This window comes from Xenopus laevis, chromosome 4S, assembly GCF_017654675.1.
Source record: "Xenopus laevis strain J_2021 chromosome 4S, Xenopus_laevis_v10.1, whole genome shotgun sequence".
Classification (NCBI taxonomy): Eukaryota; Metazoa; Chordata; class Amphibia; order Anura; family Pipidae; genus Xenopus; species Xenopus laevis.
The window spans coordinates 79095984-79122726 of NC_054378.1; the positions used below are offsets into that span (position 1 = coordinate 79095984).

General features: G+C 39.4%; 1 protein-coding gene across 1 annotated transcript; it reads right to left on the minus strand.

Moving 5' to 3' along the window:
• Window positions 1–3757: 3757 nt before the first annotated feature.
• On the minus strand, window positions 3758–23843 carry LOC108715628 (histo-blood group ABO system transferase 2). The gene is made up of 4 exons (XM_018260951.2): window positions 22909–23843; window positions 17099–17221; window positions 6717–6848; window positions 3758–5503 (listed from the first exon to the last, which is right to left on the minus strand). Exons 1-4 carry the CDS (start codon window positions 23001–23003, stop codon window positions 4819–4821), a joined length of 1035 nt encoding a protein of 344 aa, XP_018116440.1. The 5' UTR covers window positions 23004–23843; the 3' UTR covers window positions 3758–4818.
• Window positions 23844–26743: the final 2900 nt, after the last annotated feature.

A 26743-nucleotide genomic window follows, 5' to 3' on the forward strand; every position in this document is an offset into this window, starting at 1 on the left:
CTTTTTTTCCTCAAATCATTAAAAATTTGTGGTTTTCATATATTTCTAAAAGCTCTAAACATTCAAGATTTATTAAGTGTAAAAACCATGAAAGCTTTAATGCTGAACTCGGTTGTACCAATATGTCGAACTCGGATGTACCAATATGTCAGACACCATCAGATTTAATCTTGGCAGATGAAGACACAGCATGCAGCTCTCATTTCAGTCAGTCTTGTCACGTCAGATGGAAAATGTTCAGTGTAGTTTTCACTAAAGATTTATGTCAGTCTCTTTATATTTTGGACCCTCACGACTACATGTATTTTGTCAGTCCAACACCATCTGACAAAATCTACTGTGAAGTTTAGTCCAAAGATACCGTCACCATTGGCCCCCTATACCCAAAAATAACGTCAAGCTCCCGGTCACAGCACACTCTTCTGCTTATACCTTTGGGAGGGGCCCTCAACTACTCAGATACTGCCAGGACTTAGTGTGAGAGGAACAGAATGAGAGTTCTGGGTGAGCACAATGGCTAGACAGAAGCATAGTATGAAGGAAGCAATGGTCAGTCCAGGAAGAGTAACTCTGAGCTCTTTGCAGTCACCTGAAAAGTACTGCTACTATGGGGGGGGGGCTGTTATGTGATCTGTTATGTGATCTACTAAAACAACATGATAGTTACAGCTCCTCAAAGAGCCCTGTGTACCCTTACACTGTGGTGGGCAAGTGTGTCTCCATTAATTAACACAACATACCTCCCAACTGTTCCGTTTGGCTTGGTTGAGTCCAATTTTGGCAGTTCAACCTGCAGTCCTGGATTGTTACTGAAATGTCCAGATTTTCTCTTTGATCTCCTGCACTGAAAAGCCAGAAAAAAAATACAAAGTTTCTAAAACTTAATGTAATAAGAGGCTTTTGGCAGAGAGCCCAGAATATGTGGCAGCTGCACTTAGATACATTTGTAACAATTTACGCAAACAATAAGCAAAGAAACAATTGTAACTATTTAAGATAGGCAGGTCTCTTGGGGAAACGGTGACTTGCAGCTTAAAGTGCAATTTACCTTCATTAGCATACAGTAACTGTAATAACACATAAAACCTGAACCCTAAAACTGCCAGAAATGTGTTCAAACTTTCAATAATCTGCTACATTTTGTAAAATGGATGTGGTATTTAGGGTGTGTGTCTTTAAAATGGGTGTGGCCAAAAAAAATTTGCGGCAGATCTTTCTATTTTCCAAATGTTGGGAGGTATCACACAACAATGATTCTCTGGAGCAGGGCTGTCCAATTGGCAGCCTGCGGGCTGCATGCGCACCCCCCTTTTGTGTCTACTTACCATGTTTAAGATTTAAAAGGTATCACTACAGAGATTAACTGGTCCCTGCAATGTTTAATCAAATTCAGACAGTGATCACCTGTATTGTTCACACATGTGACACCCCTAAATCCTGTTCTGTTCCAACCTGAGACCCAGACTGAAACTGCCCACATTGTTCACCTGTTCACACCTTATTCAAAATGCTAATGGAGCACCAGCACTGTGTCACTGTATGTAGTACATCTATCAGTAGAAACTGTCTCCTGCTCTGTTCTGCCTTCCCTATGCTCCCTGTGTGTGCCATAATCTTGGCCTGGCCTACTCTGCCTGTGTGTGCCATACTTTGCCTTCCCTATGCTCCCTCTTTGTGTGCCCTGCTCTGCCTGTGTGTGTCCTGCTCTACCTGTTTGTGCCATACTCTGCCTGTGTGTGACATACTCTGCTTGTGTGTGCCCTGCTCTGCCTGTGTGTTCCCTGCTCTGCCTGTGTGTGCCCTGCCTGTGTGTGCCCGGCCTGTGTGTGCCCTGCTCTGCCTGTGTGTGTGTGTGTGACATACTCTGCCTGTGTGTGCCCTGCTCTGCCTGTGTGTTCCCTGCTCTGCCTGTGTGTGCCCTGCCTGTGTGTGCCCGGCCTGTGTGTGCCCTGCTCTGCCTGTGTGTGTGTGTGTGTGTGTGTGACATACTCTGCCTGTGTGTGCCCTGCTCTGCCTGTGTGTGCCCTGCCTGTGTGTGCCTGCTCTGCCTGTGAAACATAAGCCTGGTATTTGTTCTGGGGGTTTGTTAGCATTTGAAAATCATTGTTAGGGGCCCCTAAGGAGTTTAACCATGTGTTGGGGGTGCTGTGTTTTCCACATGGAAGGAGGCATATGGATTTAAGGGTAGGTCTTAAAGGAACAGTTAAATGTAAAAATAAAAACGGTGTAAATAGGCTGTGCAAAAAAAATGTTTCTAATATATTTAGTTAGCCCTCCACCATGAAGCCCAGAAAAATTCCTGCCCTCGATAACACGGAAGTTGGATAGCACTGCATCATGTTTGGATGAGACCTGCTCACATCATGATGCCATTGTATTGATGTGGTTAAAAACTATACGATATATCATGTCCCTGCTGTCATGTCATTGTTATACAGCATTGCATTTTTTGCTAGATCATTAAGGAATATCAAATTACAACACTTACTTCTCCTTCACCAAGGACTGACAGGACATACCTGTGCTTTTGCCAATGGGCAGACAATAAATACATGACTCCTTTTCATGGAGGCCTTATTGGAGCACAAATACCGCTTTAGGCATCCACCCATTGGGCACAGTGCGAAAAACATGGTGGCTTATCCCTGCATAACTAATAAACAGTAGTACTGTATAGAATATCCCTGCAATTAAAAAAGGCCATATATTTTAAAGTTTCTATAAATAGTGAGCTATACGTGTCTTGTGCAGCACAAAGGAATGGATCATTATAGTCCTACATCTGGTGTATCTCTGTAATTAATTACAGCCTTACCCTATGCCTGTCACTTCTTCACTACTATGCACAGCTTCAGTCAAAGCAGGGGTACTAGTTATTGTATCCTTGTAAAGTTAAGATCAGATGGCCTGGAATCAGAGCGTTGAACAGTGGCAGGACAAATATTCCCTGATGAGATGAAGATGGATGGTGTCTAGTGATGGGCGAATCCCACCCATTTAGATTTGCCAAAAATTTGTATACGCATTAGAGTCTATGGGCATCATTTTCACAACGAAAAATTTCACTCATCACTAGTGTTAACTAAAGTAGTGCAGTTTTTTACTTTCTTGGATTTATGCATCATGTGCAAGTCTAAGGGACAGATTTATGTTAGTGTCAAATTAAAAACTCGCCACAGGAAACCTGCCTCTCTCTCTTCATTCTTATGGGATTTTTAGAAGCATATTTATCAATAGATGTAAGTTGAGTTCACCATTTAATAAATACACCTTTTAAATATCCCATAGGAATGAATAGAGAGTGGGGGAGTTTTCCTGTGGTACTGGTAAGCACTAAATTAACACTTGGATAAATCTGTACCTTTGCCTGCACCTGAAGCACCTGGGAAAGATGGTGACGTGGCATTGCATTTCCCTGCCAATCTTGGATATACAAAAATAATACAGTACCAAAATAATACAGGCCGCTCCAAACTCACCCCCTGTGTGTCCTTATTCGTGTAGCTCCATTCTTTAGTTGTAGTGATCCAGGTGCTCTGCCATCAGCGTCCCCACTGAAATTATAATTGCTCAAAAGATGAAAAGGCGGCTCTCCGGTAAGTTAAAAAGGTGGTTTTATTACGACAGGTCACTGACCAACATCACCTGACGCGTTTCGGGAGTAACTCCCTTAATATTGGCTTATCATATAGCCTATGATTAAGGGAGTTACTCCCGAAACGCATCAGGTGATGTTGGTCAATGACCTGTCGGAATAAAACCACCTTTTTAACTTACCGGAGTGCCGACTTTCATCTTTTGAGCAGTTATACAAAAATAATGGTATGTATTGGCCATGGGGATAGCACAAAATATTAAGTAATGCTAAGCATTACAGAGACCTCTTGTGACCAAACAGAGGTAATGCATACAAAAACCAAAAATTACTCTATAGTCATGCTGTATAAAAAGTATATTTATTGAAACATCTTTAAAGGAATTACATTACCCCACAGACTCCATGTGGGGTAATGTAGTTCCTTTAAAGATGTTTCAATTAATCTTGGATATACACCTGTTTTCCTCCAGCTCAGAGACATACTTTACATAGCTCATGGGTCTGTTCTGATTTGTAGGGTAATTCACCATCTTGGTCCCATCCATAGACCAGAAACCACCACCCCCTTGTATACTTCCAGTCTTTGGAATATCATTTCACGACACTAGGCCCTGTTTTGTTCTAGCTGTGTTCTCGGTCCTTTTCATGTTTCTTTAACATTAAGACAGAGTATTGTAAAAACGGTTTACTAAAAAACTTAGAAAATTAATTTTTTCAGAGATTTCCAATATCACTGAACCCAGCCCTTGTATTATTTCAAATAAATTAAAATACCTAGAAGTAGATATACACCTTTTAAGTGTACATTTTTTAAGGTAATGGCACATGGTTTGATTCTAGGCGTCTTGTCACCCAGACATTTAAAGCTTGGCAAGCAACAACAAAATCGTTCCCTATTGAAGTCAAAGGCCATGTTTCCAAGCTACAATAACCCAAACTGGAAAGGGTATTCGTTCCAACTTATTGCCATGAAGTGCAATGACAGACTGGCCTAAAACTACAGGATAATCACTTCAGATAAAACATTTAAATCAGAGTATGACAACATTCTTGTGCGATTACACTACCTGCAACATTGTTTTTTATTCAACAAAAGTCTTTTGTAGTCATAAAAGCAACAGTTTTATGGTGACCATCATATTGGGTTGCAGGTAGAGCTGGTAAAAATGTGGTTTCCTGGAAGGCAATTTTTGTCTTTTTCACTTCCACCGCTATGGGTCTTAATTCCTGACTTCACTGTGATTCTTCTGCACAGTCAGGAATCTCCTCCTTTTCACCAGGTCACCATTAGTTAAGGTAGTATCCCATATATATTCAGGTGACAGGAGTTTAGTGGGTTTATTATATAAAAGATACTTATTTAGGTGAGATTCTTCTTGCCACCTAGCTTCAATGTTCTTTTGCTTGTCGGAAACAATGCCTTTATGACAAAATGTGCTAAGTTTATTAATCTCTTTTACTGTCCCCCCATAAAAAGCTGCCATGTAGTAGAAATCCCCTTGTCCAAATGGTATATAGGCTGCTGATGCTGGATTTCGGTCATAGCTAAACTGATAGGTTTGAGAAATGAAAAATCCAGGGTGTATAGTGGCCACCAGATCCCCTAGTATCTCTACCCCTACACGGTCATTAAACACCATATCCACGTCGGCACACATCAAGTAGTCCACCTCCTTTGGCAGCTGATCAAGGGTCAAGTTAACCAGGATCTGCATACGCCTCATCGAAATATCCTGCCAACGATTATCAGCTTTAACTTTCAACAGCTTCAAAGTGCGACCAGCACCCAAACGTAATTTCTGTACAGCGGCAGTGTTGTCAGTGAATACATAATATGTTACTTTGTACCCAACCATAAAATGTTTCTCTGCTGATTTCAAAAAAGGGAGGAGAAATTGGATATACCTAAAAAAAAAGAGAACAGAAAATCTTTAGCAGTAAAATTGACATTATGCTGTTTAGCATGTCAATATAATATATATATATTTATATATATATGTGTGTGTGTGTGTATCTATACATACACATATATACACATATATACATACATATACATTATGTATAAAAAAAACTGGAGCACTCACGAGTCACGGGACTTAAGAATGAGTGAAAAATATTTATTTTTTGCCAATGTTTCGGTCCTGCTTTCTCAAGAAATTTCAAACACACCAGTATATACCAACCATAAGAATATATCATAAGATTATAAAAACTAAAAAGAAGGGACGTATGGTGGATTAATAAATTGAAATCACTCCATCCAACAGGTCTAAATAGAGACTATGAATTTTATTATTTAATGTATATCTCTTTCAAGAGAGAGATAGGGTCTTGCTGTTGTTTTCTAATGAGTTGTTTATCAAAAAATGTAAAATGGTACATTCTTTTTATTAGTTCTCCAAAGTGTTTCCTGCAAAGTTTTATGTCTAACAACTAGGCAGTCACTGGGGGAGTGCCAACACATGCCAATTTACAACCGCAGTCTCAAAACTCCAGAGGCTCCACAGCACTCCAGACTTTAAAGAATTACACCTTTACTAAGCAACATTTGGGAACAACCATATGAACCTTCTTTAGTTCATAATGCAAATATTTAGTATTAAAACAATCTTGGGGATGCCAAATAAGGACTGTGATAGGCTAATTGATAGCCCCATGTGGACTGCTAACATGCAGGGCACTTACTATGAGGCCACTGGGAGCAACATCAATGGGAGTACAGAGCAACTGGTTGGGGATTACTGGTCTAGAGGTTAGGTGATTTTGTGTGGGATCTTTGCACTGGTTTGATTCTGCTTGTGGCCCTTAACAAATCACTTAAAGTTCTATTGTGCCAGCATATTTAGTGCACCTACAATGGCTGGCTTGCTTGCTGTAATAGAGATATGTGTCCTACAGGGGAAAAGTGCTATATAAATAATTATATAAATAAAAAAGAAGAACAGTGCACAAAGATATAACATCCAAGGTCGCAAGCCAAATGTTGCCTCCATACACTTGTAAAATCAGTTCCATGGTTGGACTGGTATATCATCTTAAGGGACCCCACATTTTTTGTTTAGTATTTTATATTCCTGCCCTTCTGATATTCAAATTTATATCTTCCTTATTTACTTACTTTTTCACTGCAAACACAAACAGTCCAATCCTTTTGCCCTTAAACTGTTTGTTTAAAATCTGAAGGTCATATGTTCCGTCCCATACAATAGGTGCGAGCCATGGAGAGATGACTTGAAGTGCAGCTTTCCGTCTGGCAAACAAATGAACTGCACAGGTTAGCAATACTTGGCAAATATCATATGTGTTTTAGATCAGACTCAAAAATTATATGCTCATTATCCATTTTCTGCTGTGATTATACTTGGTGACTATAGCTAAAGGGAGTGCCAAAGGAAGAGAGAGAGAGAGAGAGAGAGAGAGAGAGAGAGAGAGAGAGAGAGAGAGAGAGAGAGAGAGAGAGAGAGAAAAAAATTCTCCCTTACTGGTTAAACACAGGGACAACTCCCCCCCCCCCCAAGGACAGATACTGTATAGGTTTTGAGGACTGAGGTCTGATCATCTTAAATCAAACTGCTTTACTAGCTGTCTGAAATTAAACTCCTAATATCAATGGTATCTCAGTCCCCCTTGTCCCAATCCTAAATTAACCCTTTCCCTGATAAAGGATATTTTGCTTGAGGGCGTGTTTGCACATGTAGTTTTTCCTTATTTTCTTTGTTCTGTTGATTTTGTGTGTTTGTTCAGGGAAGCCCATATGATACTGTATGACTGGGAAAAATATTTCACTAAAAGGGTTAATGGGGTTGAAGGGGTAAAAACAGGTGAAAACATGGCATAAGAGAAACAAGCGGAGTGGGAGGAAAAAGTAGGCTATAAGCAACATGAAGACATATATAAAAGAAAGAAAGAAGAGAATGAGGAGTGAGTAGAGAGTGACAGAAATGGAGGAATAACAGAATTCTAAATCAAAGAGGCTCATAAGGGAACTGAACTGAAGAGAGAGAGGTCAAAAGACATCTAAAAAGGAAGGTGCATTTGGGCCTTGTACATGAAACTGGTGCGTGAGGCTAGTTTATGTAAAGCTAGAATTTCATTTATTCTGCTATAGTATGTGTTTTGCATTTACCCTTTCTTTTTTTGTGGCCATTATACATGTAACTAGTAATTCATTTCATACCCACTGTTTATCATTTTATACAATGTGCCTATGGAGTCAGTGCCCACTTCTTTTCATGTGAAACAATGTGCAGTTGTGAGTGTATTTACACCCTTAATTTTTTGTGGTGGAAAAGCATTCCTACCTACACTTCTGCATGGTGAAATCAGAAAGAGCCACAGGAGGTGGGGGTGTAAGTTTTATCAGCTACATCTGATAATAGCTTTAAAGAGGTGCTTCACCTTTAAGTTAACTTTTAGTATGTTATAGAATGTCCTTTTCCTAGCAGCTTTGCATTTCTTCATTATAAATTTTTAATCGTTTTTGAATTAATTGCCTTCCTCTTTCTAGCTTTGTAATGGGGGGCACTGACCCCAGCACCTAATAACAATTGCTCTGTGAGCTTCAAATTTTATTGCAATTGTTACTTATTATTACACATCTTTCTATTCAGACCCTCTACTACTCTTATTCCTATCTCTTGTTTAAGCCACTGCCTGGTTGCTACAAATAAGACTTTAGCAACCAGATTGCTGCTGAAATATCAAATTGGGGAGCTGCTGAACAAAACTCTAAATAACTGAAAAAACATACAAAATAAATAATGAAGACCAATTGAATATGATCTAAGAATATAAATGTCTAAATGATATTATTATTAATTCATTTTAATTTTAAGGTGAACAACCATGTATGGCCTTCCCAAAGAAAAAAATCACCCTCCGCCTATGAAGAGTGATCTAAAATTTCAAGCACAGCCTTATATTTTGTTTAGATACTTCTGCAGGTCCACATATATAGAGCAAGATGGACAGTCTTGAAAGGTGACTTTGGTGTTTGATGGGCTCCTGGAGTGAGGTTCTCTGGTTAGTGGGACTCAGGGTACAGAGGCACAGGCATTAAATATGTTGTCCCCATTCACCTCATGCCTATAGGCACTCCTTCCTTTGTATGACTGGAAGTAAGAACCCCCTTCGGGCCATTGGGGCAGATGTTAGTCATGGCCCTACGAATGCATTGCCTGAGGACACTATTACTAGAGTTGAGGAAGACACCTCCATGGATACCGTATGTTTTGAGTACTTGGGGGCTGAAAAGCCAGTGATGGAAACAGCAGGCCATAAAAGAGTGACACACTTTTCAGAGGACACTGGGGGGGGGCAGAAGCTAGAAAGCCAGAGGTGGGTGCAGAACAGCAGGCGGCTGCTGCCCTTCCACTTGTGAATGCTTCATTGAGCTGAGCGGAGTCTGTAGAGTGCAAACATAACAAACTGAAGAGGCATGAAAGACCATTGATGGATTACAGACATGAACGGTGAGGCAGACAAGAAAGTGTTCATGGCTGTTTTGAGTTCAGAAGGCTGTGACTCTGCAGGTGTACAAACTCTGGGTGTTTTACGAGCTATATACAATATATGCACACTGAAAAGTGTGGGTTAGGATAGACATTGTGCAGCCTGACATTGGACCTCATTCTGATAGAGGGCATTTTGGAAAACAGTGACCATGGACTGGTAATTGGGTATGTGTTTAACATACCTCCCAACATTTTGGAAGTAAAAAGAGGGACAGAAATTTTTTTCGCACTTAGAACAGCGAAATGTTTTGACCACGCCCTGTTCGGTGGCCACACCCCCTAATTACCATGCTCATTTTACCAAATTTGGCAGGTTATGAAAGTTTGAAAATATTTCTCCTTATCTAAACTGTTTTTTTGTGTCTCAAAATTGTTACAAAGTATCTTATTTGCACCTGTTAGCTGTTCTGGGCTCTCTGCTAAAAGCCAATTAAGTGAGAAACTTTGTTTCTTTTTCTGGCTGTTCAGTGCAGAGAAAATAGGGACTTTCCAGTACAAATGAGGGACTGCAGGTTGAGCTGTCAAAAGAGGGACAGTTGGGAGGTATGGTTTAATCCAAGTGGCGACAGTTAACAGGAGATATAAAAAGGTTGTAGCGGATGGTGGGCAAATGCTCAGTTAGACACTGTTGAATTACTATACAGTAGTTCAGTTTGAGATGGAAAGAGGTTATCAGAGTAGCAAAGGTGGAAGAGGACATAGTCCTTATAAAAGTATATCCAGTTCCATGTCAGTGACTGCCTCTGTTACATAACGCTACTCGCAGGCAGCCAGAAGAACTAGAGTTACATTTACGGTTCATGCTCACTTAGTGGCCTGGATCATTAATTATCTAACCAGTAAACCCCCAATATGTAAGAAAGTCAGTTATTATGTCTGACTCTGTACTTTGTAGTAAGGGTGTACCACAGGGGACAGTTTTATCTCCTTTTCTGTTTACACTATTTATTCTGATTTTAGGTATTCTTCACAATTATGTCACCTACAAAAGTTTTCAGACAACTCTGTAATTGCGGCCAGTATCAAAGGGGACAGGATGCTGAATATAGTGTAATTGATAGTTTTGTATGGTGGTGTGTCTACATTTAAATGTGGCCAAAACTAAGGAGTTAGAAGTGGATTTTAGAAAGTTGAGAACTGATCTTCAATCAGTCCGTAAAAATTAGGTTGTTGTAGATGTGGTAGAGGAATATAAATACCTGGGTATTTTTATTGATAATAGGTTGGACTGGGCCAAAAACACAGAGGTACTCTATAGGAAGGGCATGAGTAGACCATTTTTCCTTAGAAGATTAAGATCATTAAATTTTTGCAAGGAAATGATGCTAAAGTTCTATCATTCTGTGGTAACTAGTGTTATGTTTTTGGTGTGGTGTGCTGGGGAAGTCGACTGAAGGGAGCTGATGTTAATAGACTTAATAAGTTGATTAGGAGGGCAGGTTCTCTTTTAGGTATGAGATTAGAGATGAGCGAATTTATTCGCCAGGCGCGAATTTGCGGCAAATTTGCGAGATTTGCCGCCAGCGAATAAATTCACCCGAAAAAATTTGACGGCGTCCAAAAAATTTTTCGCTAAAACGGACGCCAGCGTCAAAAACAGGCGCCGCTTCGCAAATTTTTCGCCGTTTCGTGAATTACGCGGGAAATTTGCAAATTTTCCGGGGAAGCGAAATGGCGCAAATTCGCCCATAACTAATTAGAGACCTTAGAGATGGTTTTAGAGAAGAAGATGTTGTCTAAATTGATGAGTATTTTCAGAAATGATTCTCATCCTTTACATGAAAGTTTGGAGTCATATTGTAGCTCCTTTAGTAATCGATTGATTTTACCCAGATGTACTACTGATCGTTATAAGAGATCTTTTTTACCTGCAGCTATTGCTGTTTTTAATTCTTCTCTTTCAAGCAGATAATTGTGTTTGTTTTAGTTATTTATGATGTGTAATGTATTATAATGTAATTATGTATAATATGTGTGTTTTTATGTGGTTGTATGTTAAACAAGTAAATTCTAGCATAATAATTTCCCTCAGGATTAATAAACTTTTTATCTATCTATGTACCTCATATAATTTGAAGAATTTCACTTTCCAGTTCAGACAATACCATCATTTCAGAGTGTGAGGCTAGTTTTTTTTCAGTATAGAGGGGAGCATGTTCAGAGGCAGATAGATTGAAAGTGGAAACGACCAAGCCCTAAACTAAGGTCTGCACTGTAGCAATATGATATATTACAACTGGCCACTAGAGGTCTCACTGTTTTAACTTATGCAAGAACTAGCAGGATATACTTGTTGGTAGTTACAGACCGTGTGGTCAGCAGCTAATGGTCTCTCTTGGGATCAGTTAATAAAGTCTGTGCTACGTGATCCTGAGTGTGTACCTCCTTTATGTAAGTCTCCCTTCATAACATGGTGGCAGCAGGGAACTAAACCTTGGAGTGAAAAGCTGACTGAAATCACTGGGAGTGAAAGTGAAAGTAAAGCAGCATCCAGAGGCTGTGACTGGAGCTACAGCTATAACTGTGAGCAGGGCAGCCATCAGGGGGGGACAGGGGGGAGAGTTGTAGGGGGCCCTGAGGGTAAGGGGGGCCTGGCCATGCCACACTTACGTGATTATCTGGGCCCCCCATCTTTCTGAGAGCTGCTGACTTCTGGAAGGCATGGACGTTTAAGGGGCCCTGGCCACCAATTTTTTTTCTCATGTGGGGTCATGGGGTCCTAGCCACCAATATTTTTTTAATGGGGGGGGCCCTGGCCACAAATGTTTTTTTTCATGGGGGGCCCTGACCACCAATATCTTTTTATTAACATGTGGGAACCCTAGCCACCAATATTTTTTTTGTTTTTTTACTGTGAGGTGGGGGCGGACCTGTGGGGTGGGGAGGGCGGACCTGTAGGTGGGGCTTGCAGTGGGTGCAGCCCAGGGGGCCCAGGAAATTTTGTCGTATGGGGCCCTGCGATTTCTGATGGCGGTCCTGACTGTGAGTAACAATCACTGCTAATATTCCTACAAGATGGAGAGTGGACTGAAACCCCCTGAGAGACTTAATGTAAATGCTTCCAACCTGTCACAAGCTTGGAAACACTGGAAAGAGGAGTTTGGCCTGTATGTGGATCTCACTGTAGCACCCAGTGATGAGAACCGCAAAATAAAGCTCTTTCATTATTTGATTGGGGAAAAGGGCAGAGAAATCTCACAGACCTTATGCATAACAAGTGGCAGAGATGACGGTCTCTCTCTGAAAGATATAATCCAGGCATTTGATAAATACTGTGATCCAAAAAAGAATGAAACTGTGGAAAGATACACATTCTTTTCAAGGAACCAGGAGCCTGGGGAAAATATTGACATGTATGCCACAGAACTGAAACTACTAGCATCCACATGTGAATTTGGGGATATAACAGACTCTCTCATAAGAGACAGAATAGTGTGTGGAATCAGAGACTCACATCTGAGAGAGAGACTGCTTAGGGAAGAGGATTTGCGCCTGGAAAAATGTCTCCAGATCTGCAGAGCATCTGAAATAACAAAAGATAATCTGAAAATGATTGAGGGCCCATCTGAGAGTATGGTACATGCAGTAACCGGTAAAGGAAAATAAAATATAAAATCCAGGAAACTTTAATACTGTGTAAATACTGTGGTAAAAGACATGAAAGAGACAAAGAGAAATGTCCTGCTTATGGTCAGACATGTAGGGTCTGTGGAAAAAGAAATCATTTCTCAGCCCAGTGTAGGCAGAGCAGAAAGTCACAGCACAGATATGTAAACACAGTGACACAGGACTCAGACACAGACAGTGCAGAGGACATACTGTGGATGCAACTACAGTCAGCGGCAGAAAGTGTAAATGTGGTTAATCCACCAATGCTTAAAGATTCAAATCAACTTTTTGCTACATTTCTTCTAGATAGTAAGCCCATTAAGTTTCAGCTGGACTGTGGGGCAAGCTGCAATGTTATTCCCTTCCATTTGCTTAACAACGATGTTAAACTAGAACACACTGACCAAGTACTTATGATGTATAACAAAAGTATTCTGAAGCCTATGGGTAAATGCAGACTTAAAATTCGTAACCCATGTAATAAAAAGAGTTACAGACTGGAGTTCACAGTTGTACAAAATGGCCATCATATTCCACTACTGGGTGTAAAAGCTGTTCAGGCAATGGACTTAATAAAAGTGCAGTTTCACAACATCATGGCTCTAAAGGGCTCTACGAGTCTCCAAATTTCTCCAGAAAAGTTAGACTGTGATTTGGATTTACAGATAATACAAGCACACTATGCAGACCTGTTTAAAGGGGATGGGTGCTTGGAAGGCAAGTATAAACTGGAGGTTAATTCTGCCATAGAACCATCCAGGCTACCCACAAGGAGAGTGCCTGTAGCTATGATGCAACCACTAAAAGAAGAACTTCAGGATTTACACAACAGACACATTATAGAACCAGTTCAAAAGAGCACTGACTGGATAAGTAGCTTGGTCATAGTAAGGAAACCATCAGGTAAACTAAGGATATGTATAGATCCTAAACCACTTAACAAAGCCCTGAAAAGGAATCATTACCCAATGCCTACAATAGAAGATATTCTTCCAGATTTATCAAAAGCCAGGATATTTTCAGTATGTGATGTTAAAAATGGATTTTGGCATGTGGAACTAGATGAGAAATCAAGCTACTTGACAACTTTTGCTACCCCATTTGGGAGATATAGATGGCTCAGAATGCCCATGGGAATAAGTCCAGCTGCAGAAGTATTTCAGCAAAGGCTAAATCAAGCTCTAGAGGGACTTTCAGGTATTAAGACAATAGCTGATGACATACTAATTGTTGGTGAAGGTGACAGCCTAGAATCTGCTACCCGGGATCACGATCTGAAAATAATTCAGTTATTGGAAAGATGTAGACAAAAAGGCATTAAACTCAATCTGGAAAAATTCAAGCTTAAAATGACTGAAGTACCATATATAGGGCATCTTTTGACATCAGGTGGCCTAAAAGTAGATCCAGAAAAAGTCAGAGCAATTCAGGACATGCCTGCCCCAACAGACGTAAGGGGAGTTCAACGGTTCCTAGGTATGGTTAATTACCTCTCTAAATTCTGTGGCCATTTGTCAGAGATGTGTGAACCACTGAGACAGTTAACACACAAAGATTCACTCTGGGAGTGGACAGACACACAACAAACAGCTTTTGATGCAGTGAAACAGGCTATTGCAGATGCTGCCACGCTCAAATACTATAACCCTTCTCAAGCAGTGATAATACAATGTGATGCCTCAGAAAATGGCATGGGAGCCACACTGATGCAGGAAAAAGAACCTGTAGCATTTGCAGGTAGAGCGCTAACAACTACAGAACGGGGTTATGTTTTTAGCTGTTGTATTTGGTATGGAAAAGTTCCATCAGTACACTTATGGAAGACATGTAACAGTGCATTCAGATCATAAGCCATTAGAGACCATTACAAGAAAGCCTTTAATAAATGCTCCAAAGAGACTGCAGTGCATGCTTCTCAGATTGCAAAAGTATGACTGTGACATCTGCTACTGTCCAGGCAAAGATTTACTTATTGCAGATGCTCTTAGCAGGGCCTACCTTCCTATCTCACATGAAGGTGACAAGGACATTGAAACTATCAATATTTGTGAATACTTGCTGATGAGTAAAGATAGGCTTAAAGAGATACAAACATGCACAGAACAAGATCCAACAATGCAAATTCTAAAGACTACAATTTTACAGGGTTGGACAAAGTATAAACAATATACCCCTGTTGAAATTTCTCCTTTTTTTCACATCAGAGATGAACTGTCAACACATCAGGGCATAATATTCAAGGGAGAAAGAGTGGTCATACTAGGGAGTCTAAGAAGAGACATCATGGAAAGATTACACACCTCACATGTAGGCATAGAAGGATGTCTACGCAGGGCACGGGAATGTGTATACTGGCCTGGAATGAATGATCAAATTAAAAAGTTCATAACTCATTGTGAAATATGTGCATCTTGTGGAGACAAGCAGACAAAGGAAACACTGCAACCCCATGAAATCCCTGACAGACCATGGTCAAAGGTTGGTACTGATCTGTTCACTTGGAATGACAAAGAGTTCTTGATAACAGTTGATTACTATTCCAATTTCTGGGAAGTAGACTACCTACAAGACACCAGATCAAAAACGGTAATCAAAAAGCTAAAAGCCCACTTTTCAAGGCATGGCATTCCAGATGTACTATTTTCTGATAATGCAGCTCAGTTCACATCACAGGAATTCAGACAATTTAGTAAAGAGTGGGAATTTGAGCACAATACCTCCTCTCCAGGGTACCCTCAGAGCAATGGCAAAGCTGAATCTGCTGTGAAAATGGCCAAGAAACTGATGCGCAAAGCAAAACAAGCAGGTACAGACATCTATCTTATGTTACTGGATTTAAGAAATACACCCACACAAGGCTTGGAGAGTAGTCCAGTTCAGAGACTAATGAGTAGACGAACAAAGACTCTCTTACCAATAACTAAACAAATGCTGAAACCAAAACTTGTGGTTGACATCAATTCCAAACTGAAACTGAATCAGAATCGACAAGCAAAGTACTACAACAAATCTGCAAGAGATCTACCAACTCTTCAGAAAAATGATAATGTTTGGGTTCAACCACTCGATAAATATAGTAAACACTGGCAAAAGGCAAAAGTCATGCAGAACCTAGGACATCGGTCTTACCTAGTACAAACAGAGGAAGGAAAGGTGTTGAGAAGAAATCGTAGGCATATAAAGAAGACTGGAGAACCTGATAACAGGAAGCCACAAAGACTATTTGATGAAGATCTAACTTGGCCTTCAACAAAAACTTCAACAGCAGTTTCTCAAGGACAGATACCACAAGAAGCAGATCAAACAAGTGGGGAGCAAGAAAATGGAGAGCCCACAAAAGATTTGTATGTCTCAGAAGTACCACATTCTTCCAAGGATACAACATTTGTGTCAAGAGCTGGGAGAATGTGCAGAAAGCCAGCTCATCTCAAGGACTATGTATGACTGGCCACAATATAACATTTTAAGTTATGCAGTTATAAACAATGTTTGCTGTTCTAATTTTTTTGTGTTCTTTAAAGAGAAAGGATGTAGCAATATGATATATTACAACTGGCCACTAGAGGTCTCACTGTTTTAACTGATGCAAGAACTAGCAGGATATACGGTACTTGTTGGTAGTTACAGACCGTGTGGTCAGCAGCTAATGGTCTCTCTTGGGATCAGTTAATAAAGTCTGTGCTACGTGATCCTGAGTGTGTACCTCCTTTATGTAAGTCTCCCTTCATAACATGCACTTTACTTGTAATTATCTAGTGATTACAATGAAAAAATAAAGCAGCAGGACCGAATGCAAAGAGGGCCCACTGGTGCTGGGACCCACTGGGATTATTTTTCCGGTTTTCCAGCAGGCCCTATAGGGGACGAAGATCAAAAAATGTGCATGTTCAGGAAATCCTGTTTCATTTCTTGTAAGAAATTTAAGAATTTATCATTTCATCAGAGCAGGTAGGGCAGTTGCATTGGCTCTGGTCACAAGTTGCTAGAAGTGTGTATGGGTGCAAGGAGCATTGTGAATAGCTTCCAATATTTTTTTCTGCCTTCCTTATTAATAACATTGACATCAAGCATAATTTTTAACCGTCAGGCCAGTAAAATAACAGCTGGGTGAAAGCCTATTGGAGACATCCCTATTTAGTAAGGAATCTGGGGCCCTATGTTTAAATGACAATTTAATGACAGTAAAAACAAATCAGTTGAAGGTATATCAGCTTTAAAAAGTGTTTTTCAAATTCAGAACACAGGCTGCCATTAAGTTTGTAAAGCTATTTGTTTTTAAAGGCACTGAATACTCACAAAATACTTTTGTACACTGATTTATACGGACTGAACCCAAATGACAACAAAACAAAAAAGTTCTAGACTGGAGGCACTGTACCTTATATCTGGCCGGCGCAGCAGCAGTTTCCTTTCACATTGTTTTGTTTCCATTTTTAGATTTTCTTCATCAATAAAATAATTGTTGGTGTCTTCCGGAAACACATACCGTGTGTTCTGAATACTAATAACACAGGAAGGAAAAAAAATGTCTGAATAGACTCAACAATCACCGACAGTACATACATTTCATTTCTAGTAAGATGCTGTAATACAGTGTACAGGTTTGCCCTATAGAAAGTGCTAAAATGGGCAGCTGACAAATCATTAAAGTGCAAGCAACAGGTTTCTGTCTGATCCAACTAAAAAACTCTATGATTTATAGAAACCAAGATTAAATCTATTTATGTAACAAGTTTTACACGCAAGAAGCATGAGGCATGTCCTGTACATACCTGTCATTTGTCAAGTTCATGCAAATAACCAGATAGCACAATACAGCCAGTCACTGACATGAGTAAAAACATATCACTAACATCAGTTATTATTTGAAGAGAAGAAATAAAGCAAACTGAATAGTTTCCACTGCAAAGGAAGTCCTGATTTTACTATTTTGCAGGTTCAAAAATAGGGATGCACCGAATTCACTATTTTGGATTCGGCCGAACCCCCGAATCCTTCACGAAAGATTCGGCCGAATACCGAACCGAATTCTAATTTGCATATGCAAATTAGTGGTGTGAAGGGGAAAACTTTTTTTACTTCCTTGTTTTATGACAAAGTCAAGCGATTTCCCTCCCCGCCCCTAATTTGCATATGCAAATTAGGATTCGGTTCGGCCTTGCAGAAGGAATCTCCGAATCCTGTTCAAAAAGGCCGAATCCTGGCCGAATTCCGAACCGAATCCTGGATTCAGTGCATCCCTATTCAAAAATGGCCTTTCCTTGCCCCTATGAACATTTTAATGATATAGCTGCTTTTATTTGCCATACATATGCACATATATGTGTGTTGACGTGTATCTGCAAGTTACATACCAACTTTAACTGTAAGCTCTGCAGAGCAGGGATCTCCTGCCTCTTGTCTCTATGATACTTAAAGGGGTGGTTCACCTTTAGATTCACTTTTAGTGAATTTAAGCAATTTTACAATTCGCCTTCATTTTTTATTTCTTTATAATTTTTGAATTATTTGCCTCCTTCTGACTCTTTTCAGCTTTAAAATGGGGATGATTAACTCCATTTATAAATAAAAAAGTACTCCTACTCAGACCTGCGAGTTGATGTACTGTAGAAGTCAATGTGCCATTGATATCCTGATCTGTGCTGGGTTTCATTCAATAATCTGAAGATTCTGTGGTTTTAGAGTCAAAACCAGAAAAGTCGTTGGTTTCAGGCATCAAATCCGAAATTCACGATTTTATCAAGTTTTTTCCCACACAAGAAATTTTCAGGAAGATATATTGATAAATGGGAGGGGGGAGGTCCGTACAGATTTGGTCGGAGTCGTTTTCAAAAAACAGTGAGAATTTTTTGGATTTTGATAAATGACCCCCTTAATCTCAATTGTGACTTTAAAATTATGAGTTTTAAGGTCAGAATTGCAAGTCAGAATTTCAACTTTTTAAAATCATAATCAAGAGTTTTAGGGGCCTATTTATTAAACCTCAAATTTTTCTGGTTGAGTCTTTAAAGTGGAAAATTTGCAATTTTTAGAGGAAAAAGAACTCAAATGTTTTGAGATTTATGATGCTCTAAAGCTGCTAGAAATTCAAATCCAAAAATACTTCCGCTAAAACCTGTTGAAATCATGTAGAAGTCAATGGCAGACGGTCCCTTTAACAATTGGATCATGGCTTTTACCTTCAGTATTCACAATCGTTTCAGGCTGTTTGTGCTGGTTTTCATTTGATAATCTGTTAGATTGTCAGGGCGACATTTTGATAAAGTCGTGTTTTCGTGCATCAATTCGAAGAAAGTCGATTTTGTCACAACTTTTTCTCAAAACCAATTTTTTAGAGAGGTAGAGGTAAATTAAGGGGATTCAGGTTGGGAGTTTGGTCAAAAAATTTTTTAGTATATTGAGAAAAAGTTACGTTTTAGTAAAAACTACCCCTAAAAGTCAGAACGTTGAGTCATAAATCATCAGATTTTTTTTCCCTGTTGGCCCCAGTCCTCTTTCGTACACTATAGAGTGAGTAAAGTGAAAGTTCAATTTGAATTAGTTAATCCAATATAATTCCATAACTCAATGAAATTGCATACTTAGTTTTCAGAAATTACAAATACACAATATTCTTTCCTAAAAATAAAAATATATATTTCACAACAATTGGTGACCAAGCATTGGGCATAGGCTAAGCACAGCCCTGCCACATTTTGTGCATGCCAATAAACCATGCCCCCCTAGAGCAAGAGGAGGCAACTTTGATAATACCTTGCTTAAAGGAATTGTTTAGTATAAAAATTGGGTAAATAGATAGGCTGTGCAGAATAAAAAAATGTTTCTAATATAGTTAGTTAGCCAAAAATGTAATATATGAAGACTGGAGTGACTCGATGTCTAACATAACAGAACACTACTTCCTGTTTTGCAACTCTCTTGGTTTCCTCTGATTGGTTACCAGGCAGTAACCAATCAGTGACTTGGGGGGGCATTGGTCATAACTGCAATTGATCCTCAGCATGCAGGTCAGATTCAAAAGCAAACTTAGTGAACAGTTATGTCTCATGTGGGCCCCCTTAAAGTTGCTGACTAACTCAGTGTTAGAGAGCTGAAAAGCAGGAAGTTGTGTTTTTACATTTTTAAGACCATGATCCTATGCTATTTTCAACCTATGCCACACTATATAGTGTGCAGAGAAATATTGCACAGAAGTCCATGAATTTCCACCCCTCCAAATGAAAGCCAGGATTCATACATACAGAAACGGACCCCTCCATACACTCACATAAACTATATATACCCATACCTATGCTAACTATAGAGTTTAGTATCACCATAGCCTTGAATATTATGCTTGTCCAAGAATCAACCAAGCCACTCTTACGGGCGTTGACAGAATCAGCCATCACAACATCATACAGCCACAACCAGAACCACCTATGCTGCTTCAAATGAAAGTTATTTTCTTCTAGTCTGAAGGGGTCCACTGCTATTTGTCTATAATGTCCTCTAATATACTTGTTAAGTGTAATCATGTCCCCTTTCAAGCGTCTTTTTTGCATAGAAAACAACTTCAACCTTGAAAGTCTACCCTCGTAATTTGTCTTCCATCCCACTAACGTCTCTGCACTCTCTCCAGCTCATTGATATCTTAAGGACTGGAGTCCAAAACTGCACTGCATACTCCAGATGAGGCCTTACCAGGGACCTATAAAGAGGCACAATTATGTTTTCATCCCTTGAGTTAATGCCAGTTTTTATGCAAGACAGAACTTTCTTTGCTTTAGTGGCCACAGAATGACACTGCCCAGAATGCCCAGACAATTTGTTATCCACAAAACCCCACAGATCCTTCTCCATTAAGGAAACTCTCAACACACTGACACTGGAACCTATAGTTCTGCACAATTTAGTATCATCAGCAAAAACAGAAACAGTATTTTCAATACCCACCTCCAGGTCATTAATAAACAAGTTTAAAAGCAAGGGACCTAGTACAGAGCCCTGCGGTACTCCACTAACAACACTGGTCCAATTAAAAAATTTTCCATTAACACCACTCTTTGTAGTCTATCTTTTAGCCAGTTCTCTATCCAGGTACAAATACTATGTTCCAGGCCAACATTCCTTAATTTAACCAGTAACCTTCTGTGTGGCACTGTATCAAATGCTTTAGCAAAGTCTAAGTAAATCACATCCACTGCCATCCCAGAATCAAGGCTCCTGTTCACCTTCTCATAAAAGGAAACTAAATTAGTCTGGCAAGATCTATTATGCATTAAAACCATGCCGGCACAAACTCTCATTATTCTCCAACCATCACTTTTGAAGCATTAACCCTTTTCACAAAGGCAGTTACTAAATAATCAATTGGCCACTATAATAAGTGGCACTTTCAAGAACAGAAGCATTAAGGTAGATGGAATGTTTATTTATTCTATTTCACTTTTCGCAAGTGAGGATCCTGTTCTTCGTACATGCTATTCAAATTTTGAATGCTAAATGTTATATCTGATCACTGTAGCACATGTATCTACAATACTACAAACAGTGAGAAACCACCTCCCCCACCCTATTAAGCACTGAATGGTGCCAAAAAGCTTGTCATAATTAGAATAAGTTAAATAAAGTAAATTTTTTGATTTGCTAATTTTTTTTATGAAAATCAGATGAGACATATTAACAAAAAACAGTAAGTAAATGAAAAATTCTTCTTTAGTAGTCAAAGTAGTAGTTGCCAAAGACCTGTGGGTACAGAACTTGTTTTCAATGTCCTGTCCGGATTTCCTAATTTGGAGATCCATACAGGAAGGTTTCACCCAGACAGCCCTTCCAAATACTTGGCTGGGGTGGTAACCCCAGTTCCCAAGCATTCTGGATAACAGGTAACATACCTGTATAATGTACACAGCAATTCTGCAGTATGTCATATCATGTGTCTGTCATTGGTGGGTGATACTTTTACTGCAGATTTGCTGTGCCAATAGATGTAAACCACTGTGGCAGGCCTGGAATTGCAGCATTTAGGTTGGAGGCAGCTTCCTACTGTTAATATGGAAACGATCATATTTAAACAAAAAAAAGCAAGGACAGGTGCAATACTAATTTCCACAACTATAGCAAAGTGTAAAGCCCTTATCTGCCATGTAACCTGTGCATTTTCTTTTTTTCATACTGAATAACTACCCCCATGGCTACACAGCAGCATATTTATATAAACTATTGTAGCGTTTCGAAGGCAAACTCAGCAGTTTTACCAGAGCAAGGAAACCCTACATTATGGGGCAGATATATCAAAGGTCAAAGTGAAGGTTCGAAGTTAAAAACTTCAAATTTCGAAGTAATTTTCGTGTACTTCAACCATCAAATAATCCAACTTCGATTCGAAGTTGAAAAAAACTTTGAATATCGAAATTTATCATGTACTGTCTCTTTAAAACTTCTACTTCGACCATTCGCCACCTAAAGTTTCCCGAAGTGCTGTTTTAGCCTATGGGGGACCTCCTAGAACCTGTATGGAGGCAATTGTGGGAGTTTGGGAGATCGAATTTCGAAGTTAAAAAATCTTAGAATCGAAGTAGATCAAAGGCGCTATTCCTTCGATAGTATGATTCGAAGTAGGCCCCCAAAAACCTTCGACCTCTATTCGGTTGGTCTTTTTGAATTCGAAGTTCAACGTTTTGTTAACTTTGAACTTCAACCCTTGATAAATATGCCCCTATGTGTGGTTTTCTGGTTAATGGATCTTTCAGATCTTCATACCTTAAATCTACTAGATCATGTAAAGTACAAGGTACTTATTTTAAAATTTGGATAAAATGCAGTCTATAGAAGATGGCCTTTCTGTAATTCAGAACTTTCTGGATAACAAGTTTCTGGATAACTGAACCCATAGCTGTATTTTAATTTCTTTAAAACCTTTTTTTTTTTTTGCAGGTTGACGATGCAGTACTTTTCTATGGATAAATGTCGCAATCATCACTTTAAATATAAATCACGCATTTTTAAATATAGAATTTGACTGTACGTTAGGAATCTCATCATAGATAGTAAAAGTATTACATTACATATAATGATTGCTAAAACAGGACTAGTTTGCATTTTTCAACATATGTCCAGCAGATAAATACAATAATCACCCATACAAAGTATACCAATACAATATCCACCAATCAGCCATTAAGAAGATACATAGTTGGCCCTTACAAGAACAGAAGCAGGAATAGCATGAAAACCATCAGGGATCCCAGTACCCACGGTTTGGGTTTCATGGTTTTCATAAAAGCAGGTGAAAGTTCCATGGGGCAGCTGTCATCTGGAAACGTGTATTGAGGGTCCTCATTTGATACACGTGGAGCAGAATAGACAAAGTTGCATCTTGCGTGTCTTAATAAGGCTACAACACTGGGAAATGAAGAGGGACAGCAGAGAACTGAATGTTTATCCAGCACCTCCACCCCTCCTCCCTCCTATTCTGCTGGTGCCACTCTCAATGAGTACGGCAGGCACTGATATTTTCAGCAGGTAATCACGCAGGCTTACCTGCTGAAAATATCCTGTCCTTAACTGAATTGTGAAAATTATTTCTCATGCTAACTGGCTGTTTTTCATTTTATTAAGTATTTTTTCTTATTCCCCATTGATACATAGCAGTGTATCTAGTTACTAATGTGAGATGGCGACATGTGTGTGTGTGACTCAGAATTGTTAGTATTTATAAGGTTTTACAAGGTAAACCTGCTCAACCTGTTCCCTTTACTGCAGTTTTGTATGTCCTTCAAGACCATGTTGACTAAAGAAAAGGAACATTGTCTTAAAATTAAATATCCTTAATCCAAGGTCATCTTGTAATTTGGCACCTTGAAAACAGTCTGATTGACCCTTGCTATCTTCTGCCTCCCAACACTGCTTCCATATTTGATATGGAATGTATTTATTTAAGTATATAGACCTACAAATGTACTTAGTGCTTTACAAGGCATAAACACAAACAGGGGTACAGTTAGACTAATATACATAATTTAAGGACAAGGAAAGGAGAAAATTAAATCTGTTACATTGTAACAGAATTGTCAAACTGTGTTTAAAGGAGAAGGAAAGTCATTTCATTCTTGGGGTGTGAAAAGTTAGGCACCCCCAAGTGATTGTATTTACTTACCTGACACCATTACCCGTGGTTCATCCAGCGAGCACCACCGAACGATCCTCCAGCAATATAAGAGGTGATTTATACAAAATACCTTAACAGAAAAAACCCTACACTATATGGAGATCTTACACTCCATCAAACAATATCAAGTAAGCATTCCTTTAACTGCTAGGAGTTGCAATAACCAGTTGGAAAGAGATCCCTGTCTCGAAGAGGTTACAATCTATCAGGAGGCAGAGAAGCAAACCTGGTTAGGGTGAGATGGGCTAAAAGAAACCAAAAGGAGTCTGACACAATTTGCAGTTGGTTTGCATTTTTTATTATTTGTGTTTTTTTATTCAGCAGCTCTCCAGTCTGCAGTTTCAGCAAGCTGGTTGCTAGGGTCCTATTTATTCCAGCAACCATGCCTTGTTTTGAATAAAAAAAACTGGAATAGGAATAAGAGAGGACCTGAATAGAAAGTAGCAATAACAATACATTTTTAGTCTAACAGGCCATTTGTTTGTAGATGGGGTCAGTGACCCCCATTTGAAAGCTGGAGAGTGAGCAGAAGAAGGCTTAGGGTAGAACTCCACGGGCGACTTTCAATGCAATACCGACTGTCGAATGAAGACGCATCATGCAGTGTTCGCATCCGACAGTCATGTATTGTCAGATGAGTGCAGCGACAACATCCAACATTCCGCCCGTGGAGTTCTACCCTAAAAAACCTATAAAAAATAAATGATGAAAACCAATATAAAAGTTGCTTGGAATTGGCCATTATATAACATAATAAAAGTTAACTTAAAGGTGAACCACCCTTTTAAACCTTTTTACAGTTACTAACCTACTATTTTATGTCTCTTTTTTCAATTCAATTTACTGCAGTGGTTCGTTATATAAGAAAACTATAGATTAGACTTTTTTTAGGATAACCTGCTTTTTTTAACTTGTCTAAATATTTGTGTAATTCCACTCCTGTAAAAATAAAAAACACACACGCCCGGAACTGTGTGTATCCACGAACAGTGAGAAACCACCTCCCCCACCCTAATAAGCACCAGTGCTACTGATGCAACCCACTGTGGAAGCCCTGCAATTGCAATATTCAGGGCAGTGTCAGTTCTAGAGTTCCCAATGTTAATAGGCAAACTTGAGTATATTTTAACAGAAAAGGGAGGAGAGATACAATGCTGTAAGAACAGTAATACAGTGCAAAGAGCTTGTCTGCTACGTGACCTGTGTCCTCCTTTTTCAGACTGAATAACTTCCCCCATGGCTACACAGCAGCGGATTTTTATCACAGGTATATAAATACAGTAGGAGTGCACGGCCGGTTAGGGTCGGATTTTCTCAACCCCCACATCACTACCAGGTACCCCTCACCCCCTTGTCCTCCATCAGATTTAGTCTGGAACATCCAGCAGTAGCAGGGAGGTGTTTTTGTATTCAGGAAAATATTTATAATCACCTGAGGGCTACCCTAGGTTTAGGGGGGGTCATAAGAAGATGATATCTCTCAGCAGAGGGTCTCTCTTAGTTCAACCCACTAATGTCATTGTGCAGACCCAATATACAGTCACTGTCTAGAATATTACAGCAGCCACTCCTTTGAAATATGCATGCATATGTGAATGTATAGATTGCCTTCCTGGGTTACCCCCATGTACACACCAAAGCACAGGGATTGATAGTGAAAAAGAGAATGAAATAAATGAGATAATGAAAAGAGAGAAGCATTGGTCACTGGCAAGCATGGCACAGCACACTCAGAGTTGTTTGGAAATATCAGCACTGTGTCAGGTCAAGGCAGTTGCATTTTCTGCCCAACCCTAGTTTCGGGTCTGCAGGCTAACTTCCTTTTGTTATTTACTTGGTTCAGGTCTTCTCATATTTAGATTTCAGCCTGTTGTTCCAACTCCAGTTTGGTGACTTGGGTCTGTGAACTAAGTGAAAAGGTCAACGCAGGTCTTATTTAATGATCCTCCAAGAGACCATACCAGCAACAATCCAGCCACTAAATTAAAAATGAATAGGGCTAAAAATGCAATGTTTTATAAACTGAACTTATTGCACTAGCCTAAAGTTTCAGCTTCTCAATAGCATCAATGATCTTGGAAAGTGTCTGCAACACTCACATACTCAATGGGCTCTGAGCAGTGGCTGAGAAGCTAAGCTTAGGGGTTGTTGCAAATTATCAAGCAAAAAATTAGGTTGGCCTGTAATATAAGATGATGCTACATGGCTGATTATTAAATTCTGATGCTAGTTGCACTGGTTTATGTGCTGCCATGTAGTAATTATCTGTATTAATTACTAATCAGCCTTATACTGTGACATTTATATTCTATGTGTACTGTATATTTTGAGTCAGTCCCTAAACTCAGTAAGTGACAGCAGCACAGAGCATGTGCAGTCAAGCAGCATACAAGAAGATGGGGAGCTACTGGGGCATTTTTGGAGGCACAGATCTTTCCTGCTTAAGGACTTTGGTTGTCTCAGGCTGGCACGGAAGCCCAAAACATAATGTACAACATTTCTAGCCTATTTCTTTAGTTTAAATTTCCTTGTCCTTTAAGGGACAGTATACACTCCTTTTCAACATTAGCTGAATGAATAGGGCTTGTGCTGAGCATACTTTTTGTCTATTGCTTTAATTTAGAAATATCAATGGTTTCTGTTATTTTTGTCACTAAAGTGAATATGATGTCAATTTACTTAGTACTTCCTGTGACTTCTGGCCCCAAAAAACTTCAGAGGAGCTGATAAAACTAATTACCAGTCCACCAAGAAGCCCCTTATTGTATGGTACTCAATGGCTGCTGCTAAAGGAGAGTTACTGTATGTTGAAAGGGAGCTCTGAACACATTGTCCTGTTTATAAAGGAAGGGGGTAATGAGTTCAGTGAAC

Excerpts from the sequence above, each read along its gene's own strand:
- LOC108715628 (XM_018260951.2), bottom strand. The coding sequence starts at position 23,003 with ATGGAACTTTCACCTGCTTTTATGAAAACCATGAAACCCAAACCGTGG. Across the intron at positions 17,222-22,908 it reads CTATTCCTGCTTCTGTTCTT|TATTCAGAACACACGGTATG; the intron begins GTAAGGGCCAAC and ends CTGTGTTATTAG. Across the intron at positions 6,849-17,098 it reads CTGCGCCGGCCAGATATAAG|ACGGAAAGCTGCACTTCAAG; the intron begins GTACAGTGCCTC and ends TTTGTTTGCCAG.